At 34.5% G+C, this 20,986-nt stretch overlaps 1 protein-coding gene across 2 annotated transcripts; it reads left to right on the forward strand.

The window, feature by feature from the left end:
• The first annotated feature begins 6,639 nt into the window (after window positions 1-6,639).
• LOC147406800 (inactive exonuclease DIS3L2-like) lies at window positions 6,640-13,687 on the forward strand. 2 transcript variants are annotated; one of them, XM_086435015.1, is made up of 4 exons: window positions 6,642-7,040; window positions 11,180-11,475; window positions 11,866-11,937; window positions 12,650-13,687. In XM_086435015.1, the coding sequence occupies exons 1-4, from the start codon at window positions 6,926-6,928 to the stop codon at window positions 13,082-13,084; spliced, it is 918 nt and encodes a 305-aa protein (XP_086291141.1). In that variant the 5' UTR covers window positions 6,642-6,925; the 3' UTR covers window positions 13,085-13,687. The 2 variants fall into 2 exon arrangements, with proteins under 2 accessions (XP_086291142.1, XP_086291141.1); XM_086435016.1 differs by lacking the exon at window positions 11,866-11,937 and having other exon boundaries at window positions 6,640-7,040.
• Window positions 13,688-20,986: the final 7,299 nt, after the last annotated feature.

The raw sequence follows: 20,986 nt of genomic DNA on the forward strand, positions 1-20,986 counted from the left end.
TCCCAAAAGCATTCATCTTCAAGCTCTTCAAGTTTTACAGTAAATTAACTTCGATCTATTCAACCTAATTTCCAATCCATCATTTTCTACATTTCCTTTATCATTGTACAAAACCCCAGATTTTTCTACCCTTCAAACATTTTACACATCTGCAAAAATCTCAACTGAATTTGAGGTTTAAAGGTCAAAGTAGATAGAAACTTAGGATTCAAGGTGAGGGTTAAAACTGATTTAAACATAATCTCTCATGCTTTGGTGAATATTAGGGATATCCTTGCGTTTTGAAATTGATAACATACCTCTCTTGATCTTAGTATTATTAATAGATTAATGGAAAAATACCCATATGCATTGGTCTAAAAAAAAAAAAAACTCTTTATAGACCTCCATTTTAGAATTCCACGCTATGAAAGGTTAAAAAAAAAAATAATAATAATAATAATAATAAGATCACTACTTTAAAAGTCAACAACAATTAAAAAAAAAAAGAGGTATATTTGCATATAAAAAAAGTAGAAATTTTTATTTTGATTTTGATTTTTGGAATTAAGGTGTTTGAGCCTTTTAGCACCAAATAATTTATGGGATAAATCCCCAAGGGTAGCCCCTAACTGGGGATTCAAACTCAAGACCTCCTCCGAATGATTTTAAATGATTTTTTTATTATTATATAAAAAATTAATGAACATTATTTATATAATATATGATAAATTACACTTTCAGCCCCTATGGTTTGGCATAATTCTATATCGACCCCCTAACCTTTCGACAATTGCGCTTACCTCCCATATAGTTATCTAATAGGTTCACTTACCACCCTTCTGTCTAGTTTCCATCAACCAACAAATAATATTTTTTTTTTTACTTTTTTAATAAAGATCATTTTACCCTTTTTATAATAATAATATTATTATTATTTTATTATAAAAAAAGATAAATTACGAGTGGTAAAATAGTAAACTAACATTTGAACTTTAACATCATGTGTGAAAGAGGAGATAAGTGCAATTATCAAAATGTTAGGAGGTCAACATGAAATTATGTCATATCACAGGAGATCAAGGTGTAATTTATCTTACAATGCATAAAATATTAAAAATACTTGTCTTTTACCTTAGCCCTCAACTTGTATTGAGCCGGCCCTGTCATGAATAACCTAAGAGACTCGAAATCATGCGATAATCGAATACAATAAAAGTACTAATTTAATTATAAATATTTCTTATCTTTAATAGAACTATTAAATTACAATTATAAATATTTTTTTTATCTTGATACAAGACTAAATCTTTAATTATTTGGTTTTTCTGATCATCAATGATGGCTTCTATCCCTTCTCAAATTCTCATGAGATATAAGTGATATGTGTAAATGTTACTAATGTGACGGGAATACATTCCTACACTTCTTCAGTCATACAAAAATTATCATAATTAAAATTCTTACTTTTGACATATAGTCTGTAGACACCCGAATTTGGATGGACCTTCTATGCAAAATGCAAAAGTTCACAAAAAATATAATGGGCCTTGAGACACAAATCCTCAAAAAATTCACTTATATTTCCAATAAATAGTGTAGGGCCCCCTCTTGTTTGGCCCATGGGATAGAAATCCACCATATCCTAAACTGTCATCACATACCCCTGTCATCACCAACCTTAACTAAATGCAACTCAACCCAAACTTAACCCAAATACATACTCAACCCACCACTGAACCCCATTAAATTTAAAATCCAACCCTATACACACATAACCCACCACTAAACTCACTAAACTCAAAGCCCAACCACAATCTCAAAGTTAAAGTCTCAACCCAATAATCACAACCAATCACCACAATAACTCAAGATCATCATAAGTAAACACATATAACCACATCATCCACCCTTAAAAAAAAAAGAAAAAAAAACTACAACCACTCTCTTACACCCCCATTCTTCTAATCAAAACTCACCCTATTCAACTCACCTAACATTCAATTTACAACCACTTTTTTTATACTCCCATTATTCTAATCAAAATTCACTTCATTCAATTCACTTAACACTTAATCTACAATTACTTCTTTACACTCTCATTCTTTTAACCAAAACCCACTCCATTCAACTTACTTAGCACTCAACCCGAATAAATTGAAAGATTCAATCCATTTGGATTATAAATAATCCACTTACACCCCTTCTACAAACACCTTTCCCCATTCTCAATTTATATACACCCCTCTCATAAATCTCACACCATTTCATCTTATTTTACCCTTAAAAATTACGTCACAAATCCTATAAAACTTCTCTCATTCTTAACACAATTCCACTCAAAACTTGATCTCTTACTAAGTCTCAACTCCCTTAACTTTCAACTCTCCTCTCTCTTTCACAATCACCATACTCACATCCACCAACCACTAAAAGTTTTACACCTCTAACACAGTAAGATTAAAATCAAGGCTTGTCAAGTGGAGATCAAGAAGAAAGATCAAAGAAGAAGAAAAATAAAGTAGAGTGTGGACAAAGAGAAAGAAAAAATATTCCTCATTTTCTCTCCTCCAACATTCCTCTTTTCTAAATTTTTTCTCTTTCTTTTATTTTTTATCTTTTTACTAGAACAAACCTATGATCTAATTGATACCCTCCCCTACCTTTGGTAGATTGGGTTTTAGCTCGATTGAAAGGGTATGTTGAAAAACCCTTTTCAAAATATTAAAAAAAAAAAAATCTCTACACTAGTGCACATGCTAAAAATTATTTTGAGATTAATGCCTTGGGCTAGCCCTTTTCCTATGGAAATGGGCCCTTAACTAAAAAATATATATTTTTCAAGATTTGCCAAAGGTATGGACCATATAAGAGTCATTTCCTCAATAAGTAAGCCTTTAATGGTTCAAACCAAAATCAATGTTCTTTGCACTCAAAGGCACAAATCGGATTTTTTCGAATTTTTATTTATTTTATAAAATTGATCGAATCCAAGATTACCACAAATGGTGAAGGGAGTAAGGTACCTAACACCTTCCCTATTCCCTAATATAGACCACTTTACTTACCTAGATCTAGGGTGAAACAATAGCTTTATTCGTATGAGAGTTACTATAAATAAAAAATGATTTTTCGAAAAGTACTTCCTTGGTGACCATTCACATCCTTTTCTAAAAAAAGAATGGTGACAACTTTAAATCAATGTAAGAAAGATCTTCGGACTCGTAAATCTCGTGTCTACATAATCATTTAGGTTTGACTTCAATATAATGCAATCCCGAAATCATTTTAGAAGTCATACCAAAATATATGGTTTTAAAACTCATTGAGTCAACTTGAAACGTGATTGAGTCGATTCAAATCATTGGATTTCAAGGTGAATCAATCTCAAAACTCGAGAACATCAGCCCATCGAGTCAACTCGAAAACACAATTAAGTCAAACCAAAACTCGATCGAATGAAAGGCATCAAGTCAAAGGTTGAATCTATACATTTCCCCAAAACCTCAGTTTCCCCCTAAAAATGCATATAAAAATCTTATTTTTCTTTCAAAAAATCCATCATCTTCTAGATACCCCAAAACGTCATCTTGTTTGTGTCTTAATTATGGTTACAATAGTTGATATTAAAGTTGGAGAGGAGAAAAATATCTTTAGATTGAAGAGAAGTAGATCTTAAAATGATTGTTTTTAGGCATAAAATTCAATGGCATTTCACATCGGGTACTTGTAATCATTAAATATTTTTATTTGACTCGAACAAGTTAACTCCTGAGTTTTCGACTTGACTCTACGGACATTCGAGTTTAAACCTAGGCCAAAATGTGGACTACACTAAAAATAAAGACATTCTTATAAATCCTTAATGGTTTTAGCTAACCTTAAGTTGAATTATTACATGTTAGATCAAACTTGGAAGGCCAAAACAAGTTTTCCTATGAGAATCAAACCTTCAAAAATCGTAATTAAAATCTCTTTGATGCTAAAGCAATTTCCTACGACACTAAGCTGACATGGAGATGTGCTTAAAACCACAGATACTTTTCTCAAGATACAAGCGAAAGCATAAATGGTTCTTAGCACAACTCCATGTCAACTTAGTGTCCTGCACAATCATTTTAGTATTGTTCTTTTTGAACAATGCTAAAGTGACTTCTTACGACATTGTGTTCGACATTGAGCTGGCAAGGAGATGTGCTTAGAATCATGGAAGCTTTTCTTGAGATACGAGTGAAAAGTATCCATGGTTCTAAGCACATCACTACATCAACTCAATATCCTACACATTTACTCTAGCATTGTTCTTTTTTAATATTGCTAAAGCGACTTCCTACGACATTGTGTTTGACATTGAGCTGACGTGAAGATGTGCTTAGAATCGTGGATGCTTTTCCTTGAGATACAAGTGAAAAACGTTTTATAATTTTTAGCATACCTCCACATGGTCCTGTACCGTCACACTCACATTGTTTTTTTTTTTTTTTTTTGGTACTGATTTCTTGACGCCCTCCTTTGACATATGCCCCCATTACAAAACTATAGATCATTTGCATCGGGATACATAAATTTAAAGATTTTTTTCTTATGTATCCCAAGCCAAATGATCTACGATTCTGTGATGGGAGTTTATGTTAGTGGTGGGCGTTATATTATCACTACTTTTTTTTTTTTTTTTTTTTTATTTAAAAAAAGAATTAAATTATCAGCTGGTGAGTTGTGCTACACTTCCTGCTTTGGATCCACTACGTGAATCAACGGTTGTATAGTCCAACCCAGTGTTGAACGCACAACAGATGCAATCGAGCATTTCCTTCTAGGAAATTCTACTGCATCAGCTGGTTTTGATCGGACTTATCGTGTAGATCCGATCCTAAAATCCGGTTTGCTAAACCATGACCCACATAGGCCTAGTAGCTAAGGACAACACTTTCTTCGCGCGTGACATTTCCACCTGCTGCGCAAGTTAGAGGCGATCAACTAGGACAAGTTACGTTACCTTAAGAGACACATACGTTTCGTAAGATCATTGGTTCAAATTTCTCAAGAGTCTTAATCTCAAAAGTAGATCTTATAAAACGAAAGCAGAAGTCAGATCTTATAAAACAAATAGAAAAGCTACTGTAAAAAAGCGAGGACGATAATGGAAGAGAAAAGGAAAAGGTTATGTAGACATACAGCTAGGTCCGTATTTGAGATACCCTTATGATTTCAAACTAGTGACAACGCCTTGACTACGATTTTCTACTAAGAGACTTGTGAAAATAACCTTAATACCCCCGTCTTCAACCTCAACTCAAAAAACCATGAAAAATCATTCAAGTAACTATTTTGAGTGATACTACCATCAATAACTTACTTACGCTCCCACAAATACCGACTCTTTCGGAGTTCACATGGATTGTAATGTTGGCCAAAAAATATCACAACCCTTTAAATTTTAGGACATACATTAATTTAAAAATAAAATAATTTTTTCTTAGCATGATCAAAGCTTTGAATATATCCGGTTACTTAACTCCCAAGTTAAAAATTAAAACCCAATCATGAAAAATTATCTTTTTTTTTTATAAATATTTTTCTTAAATCCTTAAAATTTTGTGTCCAACAATTTTACATACCCATGACATCAATCCGATCATGACATTGCATCGATGTGGATGCGTGAACAACACCATAAGTTTTCATTGAGATGCGAGCAGGGGCAGAGCCAAGGTTTTGCCCATGTGGGGGCAAACAAGAGTAAAAATCTTTTTGTGGGGATAATTAAGAGTGAAAAAATAGTTGCCCTTACTTTTTAGAATTTTCAAAGTCTAGGGAAAAGAGTGAAAAGTTTTTTTGTGGGGGTAATAGTGGTAAATTTTTTTATTCTCTACTAAAATTTGTCATAATAGCTCTCTAATCCATAGACTTTGAAAATTCTCATGGGGGCAAATGTTCCACTGTAAAATCCACCCCAAGATACAAGTGAAAAACATCTATGATTTTGTGTACTCTCATTAATGCCGTGCATAAGAAATTACTATAGAACAATTTAAAAAAATAAAAATCCAAAGCATTCTCTAGGTTTGAGGGTTGAGAGAGAGAGAACCTTGGCATTGAAAATGGGGGTAAAACATAAAACTTACTTTAAACATTGAAGAGCATTTTTAATTAGAAGATCAAAGCTTTTCTAGAGGTTGAAAAGTAAAATGTTGAACTTACTTCATTGGGCATTGCATTTAACATTGCGTTGAAGTGATAGTACACATAAAATCGTAGACTTTTTTCATTGTATCTTGAGGAAAGAAATCTATGATTCACTGTGCACTGCCATGTCAAAGCAATGTTGAACGCATTATTCAACGAAGTTAGGGTAGAACGACTTGCTTGAAAACAAGGGTATTCTAGGTTGTTTCATTGGTCTCTGATAGAAGACTATGGTCAAAATGTACGTCATCAGCTAGAAAACATATGGTCATCTTAAATATTCCAAAAAAAAAAAAAAAAAAAAAACTGACGGAGAAAATTTTAATTATTAAAAAAATAAAAAAAGTAAAAAAATAAAAAGGAGAGGGAGGTAGACAAAGGAATCCATAGTCGGCGCGGATGTATTCTTGTCCACCGACCAATCGCCACATCATCTAAAGAACCCACCACCAAACACCTCCCTTTCTTTCCTGCACTATCACTTCTCGTCTTCCTTTTCACTTCCATTATAAAAATAAAACCTCTCTCCAACTCCATCTTTTCGTTTTTGATTCTTTAGTCCTTCGTTTCTTTCTTCTTCTCTTTTCATTGACTCTTCCTTGTATTTTTCCCCAACGGAAGAGGTCCATAATCAAGTCTATATTTCATTCCGTTGTAGGGTTTTTAAATTTTTTTTTTTTTTTTTTAGGGGCTTTACTTAGCTTCTAAGTTTGTATTTTTTTTTTAACGGATTTTGGATCTTTACATTTGGAGATTAGCCATGAAAGGGGTGGGGGGCGAGAAGACTGTGGTTGAGAGGGTTGAAGAAGTCGATAAAGAAAAGAAGAAGAGGCGTCGACCGAATCGACGCTCCAAGCAGAATTCTACTGTTTCAGGTAAAAAAATGTTTTTATTTTTTATTTTTTTTATTTTCAGTTTTTGTTTGTTTGTTATAAATTCGGATTCCAGATGTGTTCAAGCTAGATTTCTGAAATGGTTTGTGATTCCATTGTAGAAATATGGATGTTGATTCCCTACAACATTGCATCTTTATTCTGTAATCTTCAGAGGAGGATGTTTCATATAAAATCCCCTTATAAATCTTTTTGAGTTCAGTATGTTTTAAAGCTTTTAGATTTCTTTTATACTCAAACAAGGATGTAGTGGGCTAACAGCTTAGACCCATAGCTCAGTTGGTTTGATACATTGCAAAGCAACTTTGAGGTCGTCGGTTCAAGTCCAGGTTACCCATCAAAAACAAAATCAAGGCTATGTTGCCTTTGATTCTGTATTAATTGGGTACAAATCCAAACCAGAGTGCCTCGAACATCTTATATAACATGGTAGCATTCTAGGTGAGTCAGTTTCGACTTGTTTCGGGAAACCCGATAGAGTTCAAAATGAAGGATGAATCTAACATAAAATAATAAATAATTGCAAATTGTTTTTTTTCTCTAATGGTTTAACTGAGATAGTCTTCCTTTCCTCAGAATCCAGAGAGAAATACTGATTCTCCCCTAGAAGCCCGCCCCTTTTTATAGAGTGGGAGAACATGACCGGTCATCCCCTAGGGATGTGAAATGCTCTTGGTTTCCAACCTCTTAGGCTATAGAGTTTTGGTTCATCTCATCTTTCTAGATGCTGATAATACATTAAAAAATTAGTCACTTCAATTTTTTATTAGAACTTTTACTAATTGCTGGTAAGTCCAATAAATTATTTGCAACTGGACTCCAAAAAAATTATAATATCACCAAGAGCGAACTTGGTAGCCATTTGTTCCTTCCCTCACTGTATAATATTTCTTAAAAGCTCCCAGGCAGGAAATTAATCATATTATTGTCTTACTCTTTTGGTTTCTGGAAAATACTTCCTAAACATTTCCTGCTGATTATGTTGGACACAAAAATGATATAGCTAAAACAAATTCCTTTCAAAAATACAATATTGTTTGTACCTTTTATATCTTTTTTAGAATTTGATAAACCATTTTAATCAAATATCACCGGTCCCCCGAGTTTGTGTCCAACCGAAATAGTGAAATTATCCTTAATAAGGTGTTAGATCCCTTACAAGACATTTCATCCCAATTGTGTACATTGTTAATTATCCAAAATACCCATGGTATATTTACAGTTAAAGCATTATTGGTTGGTATGTCAAAGTAACTAACACGCGTCCATTGTGAGAACCAAACTCCTCAGGGCCAAAATTCTTGCCTTTTCGGTCAAAAAAATATGTTCAGTGTGGGATGCTCAATTCGGTAGAGGACTTTTTAAAAAGTTTTTAGGGTAGAGAATGCATACCTTTGGTCATAGATGATGCCCATATTTATAAAGAAAACACAGGACATCTTTCCTGATTTACCCCCCTCTTTAAACTATTTTATCGTTTTTTAGGAATTTGTTGATAGGATCTTTCCCTGATTAAGCTCAACGAACAATTGCTATTCAAAGGATTCTTTTTGTGTTATATGCCATATCCCAGATTTTCTAGGATTTGGATTAACTCAGGACTTGCTGCTTTTCCTGATTGGTTCCCCGACCTTCCGACCTTTCATGTTCCCAATCTTCCCTAGGGGACCGACCTCTGAGCTTTCATTCTTGAATACTTTCCTCGGGGTATTGGGAACTGAAGAAATCTGAATTTATTGAGAATTCTTGGATGAATATTACATGAACCCTATTAAGGTATTTATAGAGATTACATTAACCAAGATATAAGAAACTAACCTATACTAATTAGCTATAATTTCTAATTTAGAATATCCTAATAGATATACTAATTATCTATAATTCCTAATTTAGAATATCCTAATAGATATTACTAAATATTTTATTCTCAATCACCACGTCAACCTTCCTTTTATTATGAGATACATTGACAATGACACAATGTATCTCATGCATCATAATATGATGCATCTCTTACATAAGTTCCTAAGTGACACATGGAAGCTTATTAGAGGTCGGGGATTTTTATCCTCCACGTTCAACATTACCCGAAGGAAGGAATAACTTTGGGCATAGAAGTGAAAGGAGAGCCAGCCAGTCACTTGCGAATCGATTTTAGAAGACATGGAAACATGTACAAGGACAGGGATTATAACTGGGCACTTGAAGCTCTAGGGATAACTGATACATTAGTGATTACATATTCTACTGATAGTAATGTTTTACTGATTGTGTTCTCTTTGGATTCAGATCAAAGTATAAATACATCGAAATGTCTAATACATCAATGATTAAATCTTTCACTGATAGTAATGTTTTACTGGGTGTTCTCTTTTTGGATTCAGATCAATGTATAATAATACGTCGAAATGTAAGTTTGAAGTACTTCAATGACCGAGATAAGGTCATCCTATCTTATAAGCACTCTTACATGTGCCAGCCATTAAATGAGATTCTCAGTCTCATCCTCAACTATATCCATTTCAGGTTTATAAGGAATTGAACAAACACAACCCTTTGTCTGCCTATTGTCTTACAATCTTTCTTGAGGACCTACTAATTAGAATTAATGAAATTTATATAAATGAGGAAAGTGTCTTTGTATCTGAACATATTTCCGACATAAAATTTGTCATTTATCATTGATATAGGCTTCATCACATCTAATTATGTTCATGTTTTTGCAGCTGGGTTAGGATTTAGATTTGTAAACTTTGGGCTGATCTTTGAATAGGAAAATGAATGGTCTGCTAGTTACCAAATTAATTGACTTATTTATTTATTTAAAGAAAGCCTTGTTATTTGGAAGATCTATCTTTGCGCACTTTGCGTTGCATTCATCCTCTTCTCTCGACCAATTTTTTCCTGACATGTTTAAGCATGAAGGTTGGGTTTTGATCCCAAGTCTGTGGTTTATAACAGACATACTTTACCACTCACCAAGCTGAAACCTTGACAACCTCAGCTGGTCAAATCTTAGGAAGTGTCTTTTTTTTTGTGCATATTTGTAAGTTCGGTTTAGATGTTGAAGTCTATCCTGTAATCTGCCAGAAATTGGGAATATTCTGGTATGCTTTCATTATAGTTAATTTTGGAGACGTCTCTTTTCTTCTATGCGAGTTTCTTTTACTGTAGTAACTAGTAATTCCATTTTGAATTGTGAAATCTATTCTGTGATGTCTGAGGTCAGGGGCAGAGCTAGTAAGGAGCTTGTGGGGGCAATTGCCCCCACAGAACTTTGAGACACCCCTATGTTTTCAACTAATTACATGCTCCATTTGTTTCCACTCCCTCACCTCTGTCCCCATTTGCCCCCACACCCTCACCTCCCTCCAATTTTTGCCCCCTCCCTTCAAGTTTTTGTTGATGACATTGCCTCTTGACCGGGCCTTCTCATATACTAATTGGAAATGACCTAAATATCCTTTTCTTCAACTTTTAACCAAAAACCTCTGAATTTCTCTCTAAAACCATTCATCTTCAAGTTCTTCAACTATACAACTAACCATAGTTGGCCCCCACTACAAGAAAATTCTGGCTCCGCCCCTGTGACTGAGGTATTTAATGTCACCACCAAAATGATTTCAATGTGGAGGTGAGGGTTCTCCTCTAAAGTCTCCAGGATTTTTAGAGGTACTTTTTTGCCTTTAGGGGTTGAAGCCATGAAGAGGATTTAGGACAATGTGTTTGAGTGGGCCTTGGGACTTCATATGGTCCTTCAGAGACCTGCAAATATTATTGAGAATGTCCATGGGTCCCCCGACTCTCATCGTGAGTGAAGAATGATTGAGCTCTGAGCCCCTCTCCAGAAATATCTCATTATAGATATCTTTCAAAATATCATCAGTGTTGATTGCAAAACTTTGCACATGGATACACAAAGAAGTGTTAATGACTGACGAGGATGTGGATTCATTGTGGCAGCAGATGTTTCACACACAATGCTTGTTTAGTGGAATTTGGTTGCTAACTTCCTGCTTTTATTTGTGTGATAAATTTCTATTACATATAAAAGAAGTATCTTAAACTGTTCTTTTCTTTTTTATATTAAGCTTAATATATCCTCTCTTTTGTTTCTGTAGGGACCTCTTGTAGTTCTGTAGACGTAATACAAGGGGAAGCATCAGAGTACTTGGGAAATAGTAGCCCTGTAAACTATATGAACATGTCTACTGGTTCATCTTCATCACGAAAGTGTGGGTTAGAAGTTCATGCATCAACTGATCAAGGGCTTTCTAGAGCATCAAATGTTGCTTTTAGTTCTCTTCCGACAATGCATATTAATGGTGACGAGGCAGACTTGGTCAATCCATCTTATTTAGAGGGCACGTTGTTTTCTAAATCATGTCCAGAGCCTGTCTGTGGTGAAGTGCCACAGGTACATTTTCCGAATAAGATATGTTCCTCTTTCATATGAACTTGTTTTCGAACTGAATAATTTGTTACATGTCACTAAACGTGGAAAAAAAGCTAGTGATAATAATTTTTGTGGTTACATAATATTTAATTATTTATTAGTGGAGAGTTTTAAGTCTTTGTCAAACATAACTATGTTTTGCTCATGCACCTGAAGGTGGTCTTGTCATGGATGCCAGTATGCCTTTTTTTTTTCCTTCCAATTTCAGTTGGCAGATTTCCGTTTGCTTAAATTTGTATATCAGTGATAAGGAAAGTTATTTATTTCTAAATAGCCAAACACAATTGGATATTTGCATTGGTGTTGTAGGTTACTAGGCATAACCAAATAACTTGTTTTCTCCTTTGGCAGATATTAATTAGTGAAGCTAGAGTTTTGGATCTGGGGCCGAAATTCATGTCAATCTATGTAGATAAACTTGATGTAAGTAGTTGGATACCGTTATATATATAGGGGAATGTTAACATCTAAGACCTCATGGGGACATCAACATTCTCCACCACTTTCACTCTCCAATGATAACCCTGCTCATTTTGTCTTTTAGTGAAAACAAAAAAGGTATGTTGGTCTATTTATTAAATAATAGATGCTTGTTTACATAATAAATGTCCTTAGCATTTATTGATTTATTAGCATTTACTGCAAACAAGACATTTAAATGCAAAGACTAAAATACTCTTAGCATATATTATGTAAACAAACATTTACTATTTAATAAATAAATCAACATACCGTTTTCGTTTTCACTAAAAGACAAAATAAGTAGGGTATTACTGGAAAGTGAATGTGGTGGAAAATGCTTAACGTCCCCATGAGATCTTGGACGTTAGCATTCCCCATATATATTTACAATATGGGTTAGAGGGTCCGTTGACTTGTGAAGAATGACTCATGGAAAAAACACATGATCCCAATGATCCCAACTGTGTAAACATAAAATCCAATGGTTGAGATTTATCATCAAAATAAGTATCCTCGAGATTTGTGTAATATGGATATATGTAAATCTCGACCGTTGGATTTCATGTTTACAAGGTTGAGATCATGGTTTTGTCACGAGTCACTAGAGCCCGACCCTTAATATATATGCAATCCAGTATATCTGCATCACATGTTTATAATCATGTGCTTCTAGATTGAGCGAAGGATAAGCTACGCTGAAGTTGAAGGCTTGATTGTAGAGTGGCTTGAGACAACATCTACATTAGTGCTCAATATTTGTGCAAATAGACGATCTCAGAGGAGATGCAGCCCCAATAAATGCAGGAAACTTGAAGATGTTGCATGGATCGTCAACTCATGTGACCTAAAACCAAAGCAGGTTATGTTGGAATATGGTACTAATGAGGTAGGAGCAACCCAAGCAGCCGTAGCTACTGGTGTGGCCTTTGAGAACCCTGGGCCCAGTGTCAATCTTGGCACGTCAGACATTAGTGATGTAGATCCCCCTGTTTTTCCACTGACAGTGCAGGTCCATTCTATCATCTATGTTGCACTTCAGGCACTTGGGGGTGATGATGGGCCACTTGATATAGGTGCAAGGTTGTACGTGAGCTCATACCTTATGTAGGCCAGGGTTTTGGACTTCATCGACATGGGGTTTAAAACTAATTTTATAAGTTGTTCGGTTGTTGGGGAGCTGAAGAAGAAAATGGAGCATATATTTGAAATGGGTATGCAATGTTGTAGATACCGAGTTGATGTATAGTTTAGTTGACAGAGTGACGAAGATATCTCATGGTTTGTGTTGGTGGATTTGGCGCAAGTAGCTTTCTGACACCAAGGATGAAGATCTGATGGGAAGTGTATGCAAGTAGCTTTCTGACACCGAGGGTGAAGATTTGATGGAAAATGTATATAATGGTAGCGGTTTGGGCTGTGGCCGTGGCTCTGGTTCTGGCAGCTATGTTTTTAATCAAGCTGCTTTGTGGAATTGACCCTTGTTTTTTTTCGAGGCCATTTCTGTCCTTAAGTCCATTATGCCCGGCAGTTCAGGACGGTGTTTCTAAACCAAACCTATGTTGTCGCGTAGACGTATTGTACTGAAGCCCAAGTATTTTTTTCTTTTGGGTGACTTTGTCTAGTGTTCCTTTTTTTGAATGTTTTACAACTCCTCAAATATTGCTGTTTGGTTGTAACTTTTGAGATGAATGAGATGGTTTTGGTACTGAAATATTAGAATCCATAGCCCCAGAATTTCTGCAACCATCATTGGTAACTTATGGTGCGAGCTCTCTAGGAAATGGGGTCTACGCTTTAGAACAAAAGTCAGCATTGCTGATTACTGATGAATTAACAGAGAAATTTTGATCATTTGATTATACTTGCCCTTCCAAGGTAGATTAATTAAAATACTATTCAAGTAAATGGTATTTGAAGAAGAAGAAGAAGAGGAAGAAGAAGAGGAGAGTTTATATTCGATCCGATCATGTTAATTTTGAAATTATAAAATTATCCTTTCATTAGGTTTTGCTTCAAAGTTGATGTCAAGTAGTCTTTCAAATTTGGAAAAGGCAGGCCCTTGGCATATTTTAAATCCTAATTTTAGTAATACATGTACATGATCCACCACCAAACTGGAACTAAGAAATATAATAGTAGTAAGTGGTTCAATTCGAATCAAAAGATGCATAAAGTATTAAAAACTGAAACAAATACTCCGTACAAGGTAATCCAATCCATAGTACTACTAATCTCTTGAGTCAACGGTCAATGTTCAATAGTCTATGGTCCCCTTCCTCATGTGGACGTCTACTCTGTTGTTTTCCACTTATACTCACATTCTACTACTCCAATCATTACCGTCTCTCTCTCTCTCTCTCTATATATATATATCTCTTGTACCAATAAAGATTAATTAGCTTCAATTCATCCAATTAACACTCAAAAGTGAGAGAGAGAGAGAGAGAGAATGGGGAGTGAAGGCGCGGTGACATTGATTCGGTGCTTCTACGAAGGATGTATATCAATGTACGACATGGAGATTGAACGGAGGCCGTACCATCGCAATTGTAGCTGTGCGTTGCACAAGTCATCATCTAGTAATGGTGGATGTTCAAAGGCGTGTTCTCGAGATGGGAAGATCGCTTACCCAATCAAACGGTCCTGGAAGAGTTGTTGCTTGTCCTCAACAACTCTTACTTCACCTACCCTCTTCTCATGCATCATTACTGGGAGTGAAAAAAGAACTAATTAATTGGGATTGCTCCAAGGATGATTTATGATAGATGAGAGGAAACTAATTTCATTCTTTTTTTCTTCTTCTTAATGTTTCATAACATTTCATCAATCTAATAAATTGGATTGAATCTTTCTCTCTCTCTCTCTCCCTCTCTCTGTGTCTGTAAACGGTTCAAATCAAATGAATAATTTAGATTTCAAAAGTTACAGGGAATCAATTAATCTCATTATATATATAACGTAGTTGACATTCAATTTCTGAAAAAATTACTTAAATTTCCAACCAGCCTCAACTCAGACAGTGTTAGCTACGGTTGAGAAGAGAAACTATTCCATAGAGATTTGCATAAAAATTAGGCAGATTTACCAAAACATGCACAACTTTTCATTTATTTACAAAAACAGTACATTGTAGCAATTAATTCCGAAAATGGTAAATTTACCATTTTCGGAATTAATTTTTTTACCAAAACGGTAAAAACAGTAAAATATATTTTTTTATACCGAAAATGCCCTTTTTTATTTTTTTGACTGAAATTACAAAAATAAAATTGATTTCGGTAAAAAAAATTATAAATACATATGATTGTTGGATTATCAAAAGAGTGTATCTTTTTAGTTGGATTTTCATTTTTTTAAGGTTAAAATTGTAAATATATATGTAAAACAAAAAAAGGGTATTTTCGGTATAAAAAAAAATATTTTACTGTTTTTACGATTTTGGTAAAAAATATTAATTCCGAAAACGGTAAATTTACCGTTTTCGGAATTAATTGCTACAGTGTACCGTTTCGGGTGGTGGCACGCACATACCCATAGATGCATTTTCTTCAAGATACGACTAAAACACATCTACGGACATGCACGCCACCATGTCAAGGTGTCCCCCGCTATAGTCACTCTAGCACGACTCAAAAAATTATGGTCACACTACCATGTCAGTGCAGCGTCGAGGGCAGTGTCATAGGAAGTCAGTTCAGCATTTTTCAAATCTAAATAATCTTCCTTATAGAGGCTGGACTGCCGGTTGCACCAACATAACAATCCCCATGCCCCGTGAGGGACCGCAATCTAGACTCTATATTGCCCTTAGGTCAATGTAACGTTGCTGCTTAGGTGTTCCAAGTGTGTGCATGGGAAGATTCAAAAAATGGGAAATTTATCCAGGCAATTTGTATTTGTATTTAAGGTTAAGCTGATTAACTTTTTCTCGACGAGTTAGCATTGAGATTGTTGGGTTTATTAATATAACTACTAATGACAACTCGTCAACCAAAAGAACATGTAGTTCTTCCAGAGTAATAGAATCAGAATGAGTTTGAATAGAGGTTCTAAATGGACCATATTCAGATAGTAATCCATCAAGCGTATGAAGAATTAAATCTTCATCATGAATTGGGTTAGCTACAACAGCGAGATTATCTACTATTGACTTGATCTTTTTTTGGTAGATAATCAGATATAGAAGGTGTACCTTTCTTTACTCGGTAAGGAAAGTTTTTTTTTTTTCTTTTTAATACTTCTCTTCTTATATTTCACTATCTCATTAGCTACTTCAATGATTGGAATCCTTGAAGAATATTTATCTCATTATCATCATTTACACCTAATATTAAAGGGAAATGTTCAGCACTCAACCATTTACCCAATCATTTGCCCAACATGTTTTACAAAAAATGGTTAGAAGATCTCATCACAAATGGTTTACAAAAAATGGATGGTCCACAATTTTTTGACGGTTAGAAGATCTTCCTCACCATAAATCAGTCCATTCCAAAACTTCTAACTCATGTAGTACAAAACATGTTGGGCAAGTGATTGGGTAAATGGTTGGGTGCCGAACGGGACCCAATATTAAATATTGAGGAGGGAAACATATATTCCATGTAACAACAACCTCAAATACCTTTGAATGTCTTAATACCTTCTCAGTATCTATATTCCGGGCATATCTCATGTTGGTTTTGATGGCAGGTCTTGGTGAATATTTGATATATACCCCGCTCTTTTGAATGATTTCATATGAGCCCCTTAATTTTTGACTTCTTTTCTAAATAAAAGATGATGATCAGAAAATGATGCTACACTGCCTTCGTTCCACACTGTGTTCAACATTGTGCTGATGTGGCAATGCACAAATAATTAAAGATTTCTTTCCAATTCTCTATGCACTGCCACATCAGCCACAGTGTTGAATACAATATCCAACGAAGGCAGTCTATCATTTTTCAATAATCAAAATACTCTTATCTTCAACATCGAGTAAAAAAAAATATATTCACTTTTTAATGCCAAAAATTGATGTCTTTGACTACTTCAATATGTAGCATTCCAAGAATCTATTATATTTTTTTTTGTAATCGAGATGTCACACAAAAGCTAAGAGGGGGGTACTTAGAAAATAAATCTCTGTGTCAAGGTTAATTGAATAATTTTATTCTCAACATATTTTGATAAATATTGGACCCAAAGTGGTATGCTACTTGCCAACAATCCACACAAATGTTGAAAGTAAATAAAAAGTGGGTAGCTTCTCATTTTGAACTTCCATCGAATTTGAGTTGTGACCAAAGTCAAGTGCAGTATGAGACCCTTGAGTGCTTTAATTTGATGATAAAGTAAGAGAATAAAACATCCCGAAAGAGCTTCCAGTAACATAAATCGTTTCCTTTCAGGGAAACAAAAGAAATTGGAGTCATGCGTTTCTCCAAGAAGATGTATCTACGGGCATGCGAACGCCACCATGTCAAGATGTCCCCGGGGTGTACCCCAGTGCCGTCAATCCAGCATTAATCAATAAATAATAACTGAAAAAACTTGTAAAAGCTAATACAAGCTACTATCCCACTATTCTCTTGGGTCAGAGGTCAACGGTCAATGGTCTACTTCCTCCGTTCGGCTTCGGACATTTATTTTGTCTGCTTTGCTTTCCATGATATATATTACAAAGATACTAATTTAAGTTGAAATTAACACACAGTACTGAGAAAATGGCGAGTGAAGGTGCAGTGACATTGATTCGGTGTATCTACGAAGGATGTATATCGGTGTACGACATGGAGATCGAACGGAGACCATACCATCGCAACTGTAGCTGTGCGTTACACAAGTCATCCAGTAATGGTGGTTGTTTGAAGGTGTGCTCTCGAGATGGGAATATCTCCTACCCAATCAAACGGTCATGGAACCACTGCTGGTTGTCCTCTACAACTTGTTCATCATCTACCTTTACCTTACCATGCATTAATAATGTGAGGAGTGAAAGAAGATCGGCCAATTGGGACTGCTGTGCTCTCCAAGAAAGTAGATGAGATATGAAGACATCAATTTCATTCTTTTTCTCCTCCATTCTTTACATTGATACTTCTTAAGATTAATTTCTTCAATCTGTCAAATTGGATTCTCTCTCTCTCTCTCTCCCCCTCAAACTAAATCAAAGTCTGTAAAAAAAGAATATTATGATTTCAAAAGTTAGACAATGTAATCAATATAAGTCTCATTTTTCTATCAAATCAATTAGTATTCAATTACTTATAATAAAAAGCATTTAAATATAAAAATCAAAATTTATCAAGCAGTTTAATTTTTCTTTTGAAATTGAAAATCTTTCGAAATAGAAGGAAAGATTGAACACATGCATGTCAAATTAAGAGTCCTCATGTGATGCCAAGTTGCTATATTTAATGCCAACGTTGTGAGAAAAATGGCATTTGCGGGCTTAGACCCATAGTTCAGCTGGTTTGACACATAGCAAATCAACTTTGACGTGGTGGGTTCAGATCCAGCTTACAAATAAAATTAAAAAAAAAAAAAAAAAGGGACATTTGCCAAAGTAATAATTTGTATTTTTCTTCCCATGTATCTTTTATTTTTCTCATCCCAGGTATCCCCATCTTTTGGGTGAGATTAATACCAAGGTCACTTGCACCATCCCTCAGAAAGTCTTACGTGCAATTGGAGACCCTAGAGGGTGGCCCCAATGACGTAAGATCCTAGAAGAACCTTTACATCATTATCAAAATCTATAACTAATATTAAATAGTGAGGACGGCCACACATATTCCATGGGCAACCACATAAGTACATTTAATTTGGCTGTCTTAATTTCTTGTTAGAATCTACCCAATTCTATTAAAGTAATTAACCTAGAGAGAATATGCTACTTTCCGCAGATTGGCATGTTCACAATAATGATTTTGAAGGATCATTTAAACAAATTATCCCGGTTTTGGTGAATATTTGAGGCATACATACCCGGCCCTTCATTTTAAACATTCAATTAAATGTCAAATCAATTTCATTAGTGATTTTTAATCATTTGAGTCAAACTTTTTCAATGATGGATCCTGTGGTAAAGGCCAAATAAAAACAAAAAAATAATACACCCAATTTATGAGCTTTTTTTTTTTAATATCAAATATCATTTTGGTAGTTGTACGTTTTTATTGATTTATCTAGTCTGATTACTACATTATGTCTGTTAATAGAATAGCAAAATCATCTATTTTACAACTTAAAATTGGTAACATCTCTAAGAAAGTAACTTAATCTTATTTAATTAATTATTTTTTTGGAAAAAACAACTATGCCCCCATTTAAACCATAACTCCATCATACTCACTATAGACATGCACTCCAATTTGATCGAACAAATTCGAGAGTTCATTCGAATTTAGCATCAAGGATCAAATCGAGAGAATTTCTATCAATCGAGTAGGGACCCAATCAAACCAATCAAACTTAATTAATTAAAATTGGTTTTTGCCTGATCATATAAATCAAGTGGCCAAGCCTAGGCATAGCTTGGCCATTTGGAACATATGGCTAGACCATATTTTGTTTTGACCTTTGTTGTGTAGTGCATAAGTACAATTTGCTTTGGCCGTTCCTGGCATATGGTGAATACGGTTAGGTAGTTAAAAAGCTTATGTATGCACGATATTCTTCTTGGGAATTGACCTCATACACCCTCTTAAGTTAGATTTTCCCTCTGATAATCCTCACTTAATCCCTTACCCATGCTTTAAACCTCCAAAATTTCCCTCACTTAGGTCTTCTAGTAATCTCCATTGTCTCCTAAACTTGACCCAAGGTCCTTCTTGGTCCCCACTTAGGGATAATTACCTCCTCTAACCCTAATTTTTTGAGACTCATTAGAGATGATTGAAGCCCACATATCTACACCCACCCCATGATTTTAAAACTCGTTTTGACATCTTGTCTAGTCCATGAACGAGATCAAGTCTTCTCGGATGAGATTTTAAAAAATACCTTAAAATTAGAACAAACCATGTCTTTGAGACAACTTGTCAACTCATTTCATTGGTGGACGATACCGAGACAACTCGGTCTCAGACAAGATTTAAAACCATGCTCATCCCTGCCATAATTTGATTAGGAGTATTGGAACTCCTTCCCATAACCTCTAATCATCCACAACCAAATAATTCTTGAAAAATATTGCAATACATTAGTAATAAATATACTCAAGAAGAAAATACAAATCACATAAACTTTTGGTCAGAGTATAGAATCAATTATGATTTTGAAATATTAACCTACATGGATAAATTTTATCGTTTGAAACTTTGCTAAAGAATTTACCTTTATACCCCTTTTGTTTTTAAAATATTAGTTATCTAGTTTTAAAAAAAAAAAATTTCAAAAGAACATAAAGGTAAATTCACTAAAAAAGTTTTTACATAGATGTAAATTTTATTCCAATACTTAAATATTTCAAAATCGTATTTGGTTACATAAATTGACCAAATCTTTTATTTGACTGAGTAAAACACCCAATATTCAATGTCTCTTTAATAATTTAAGTTTCTTTTACTTTGATGGTTTCAATTGAATTATGTAACAATTGTTGTTATAAAGGGCAAAAGTAAGATATTGTAGAAATTACACATGTTATAGGTTATACAAAAAGAATGGATATCTGTTTAGGAAAAAAATACATCAAAATGTTGTCGGAGAAAGGTTCTTCATGGAGAAACATGTTCTTGAATTCTAGCAATAGGATTACGATATTTCAAGCGAGAATTGGAGAATGATCAACTCCTGAAGTGTCGGGAGTGATTATTGGGATGGGAGCCCTACCTCTAACAGAACAATTCCATCACTATGTGTGAACCCAAAGATTGTTCTATGTGCCCAAAAAGTATGTATGGAATTAGACAAAATTCCTTAACTCCTAGAGGATTTTACATGTTATATTTCATTATATCGTGATAACCTCATTCGATAATATGTCATTTGAATAAGACTCATTGTCACCACTTTAGCTCTT

The sequence above is a fragment of the Akebia trifoliata genome, chromosome 3 (assembly GCF_017979445.1).
Source record: "Akebia trifoliata isolate Shusen 1 chromosome 3, ASM1797944v1, whole genome shotgun sequence".
Lineage (NCBI taxonomy): Eukaryota > Viridiplantae > Streptophyta > Magnoliopsida > Ranunculales > Lardizabalaceae > Akebia > Akebia trifoliata.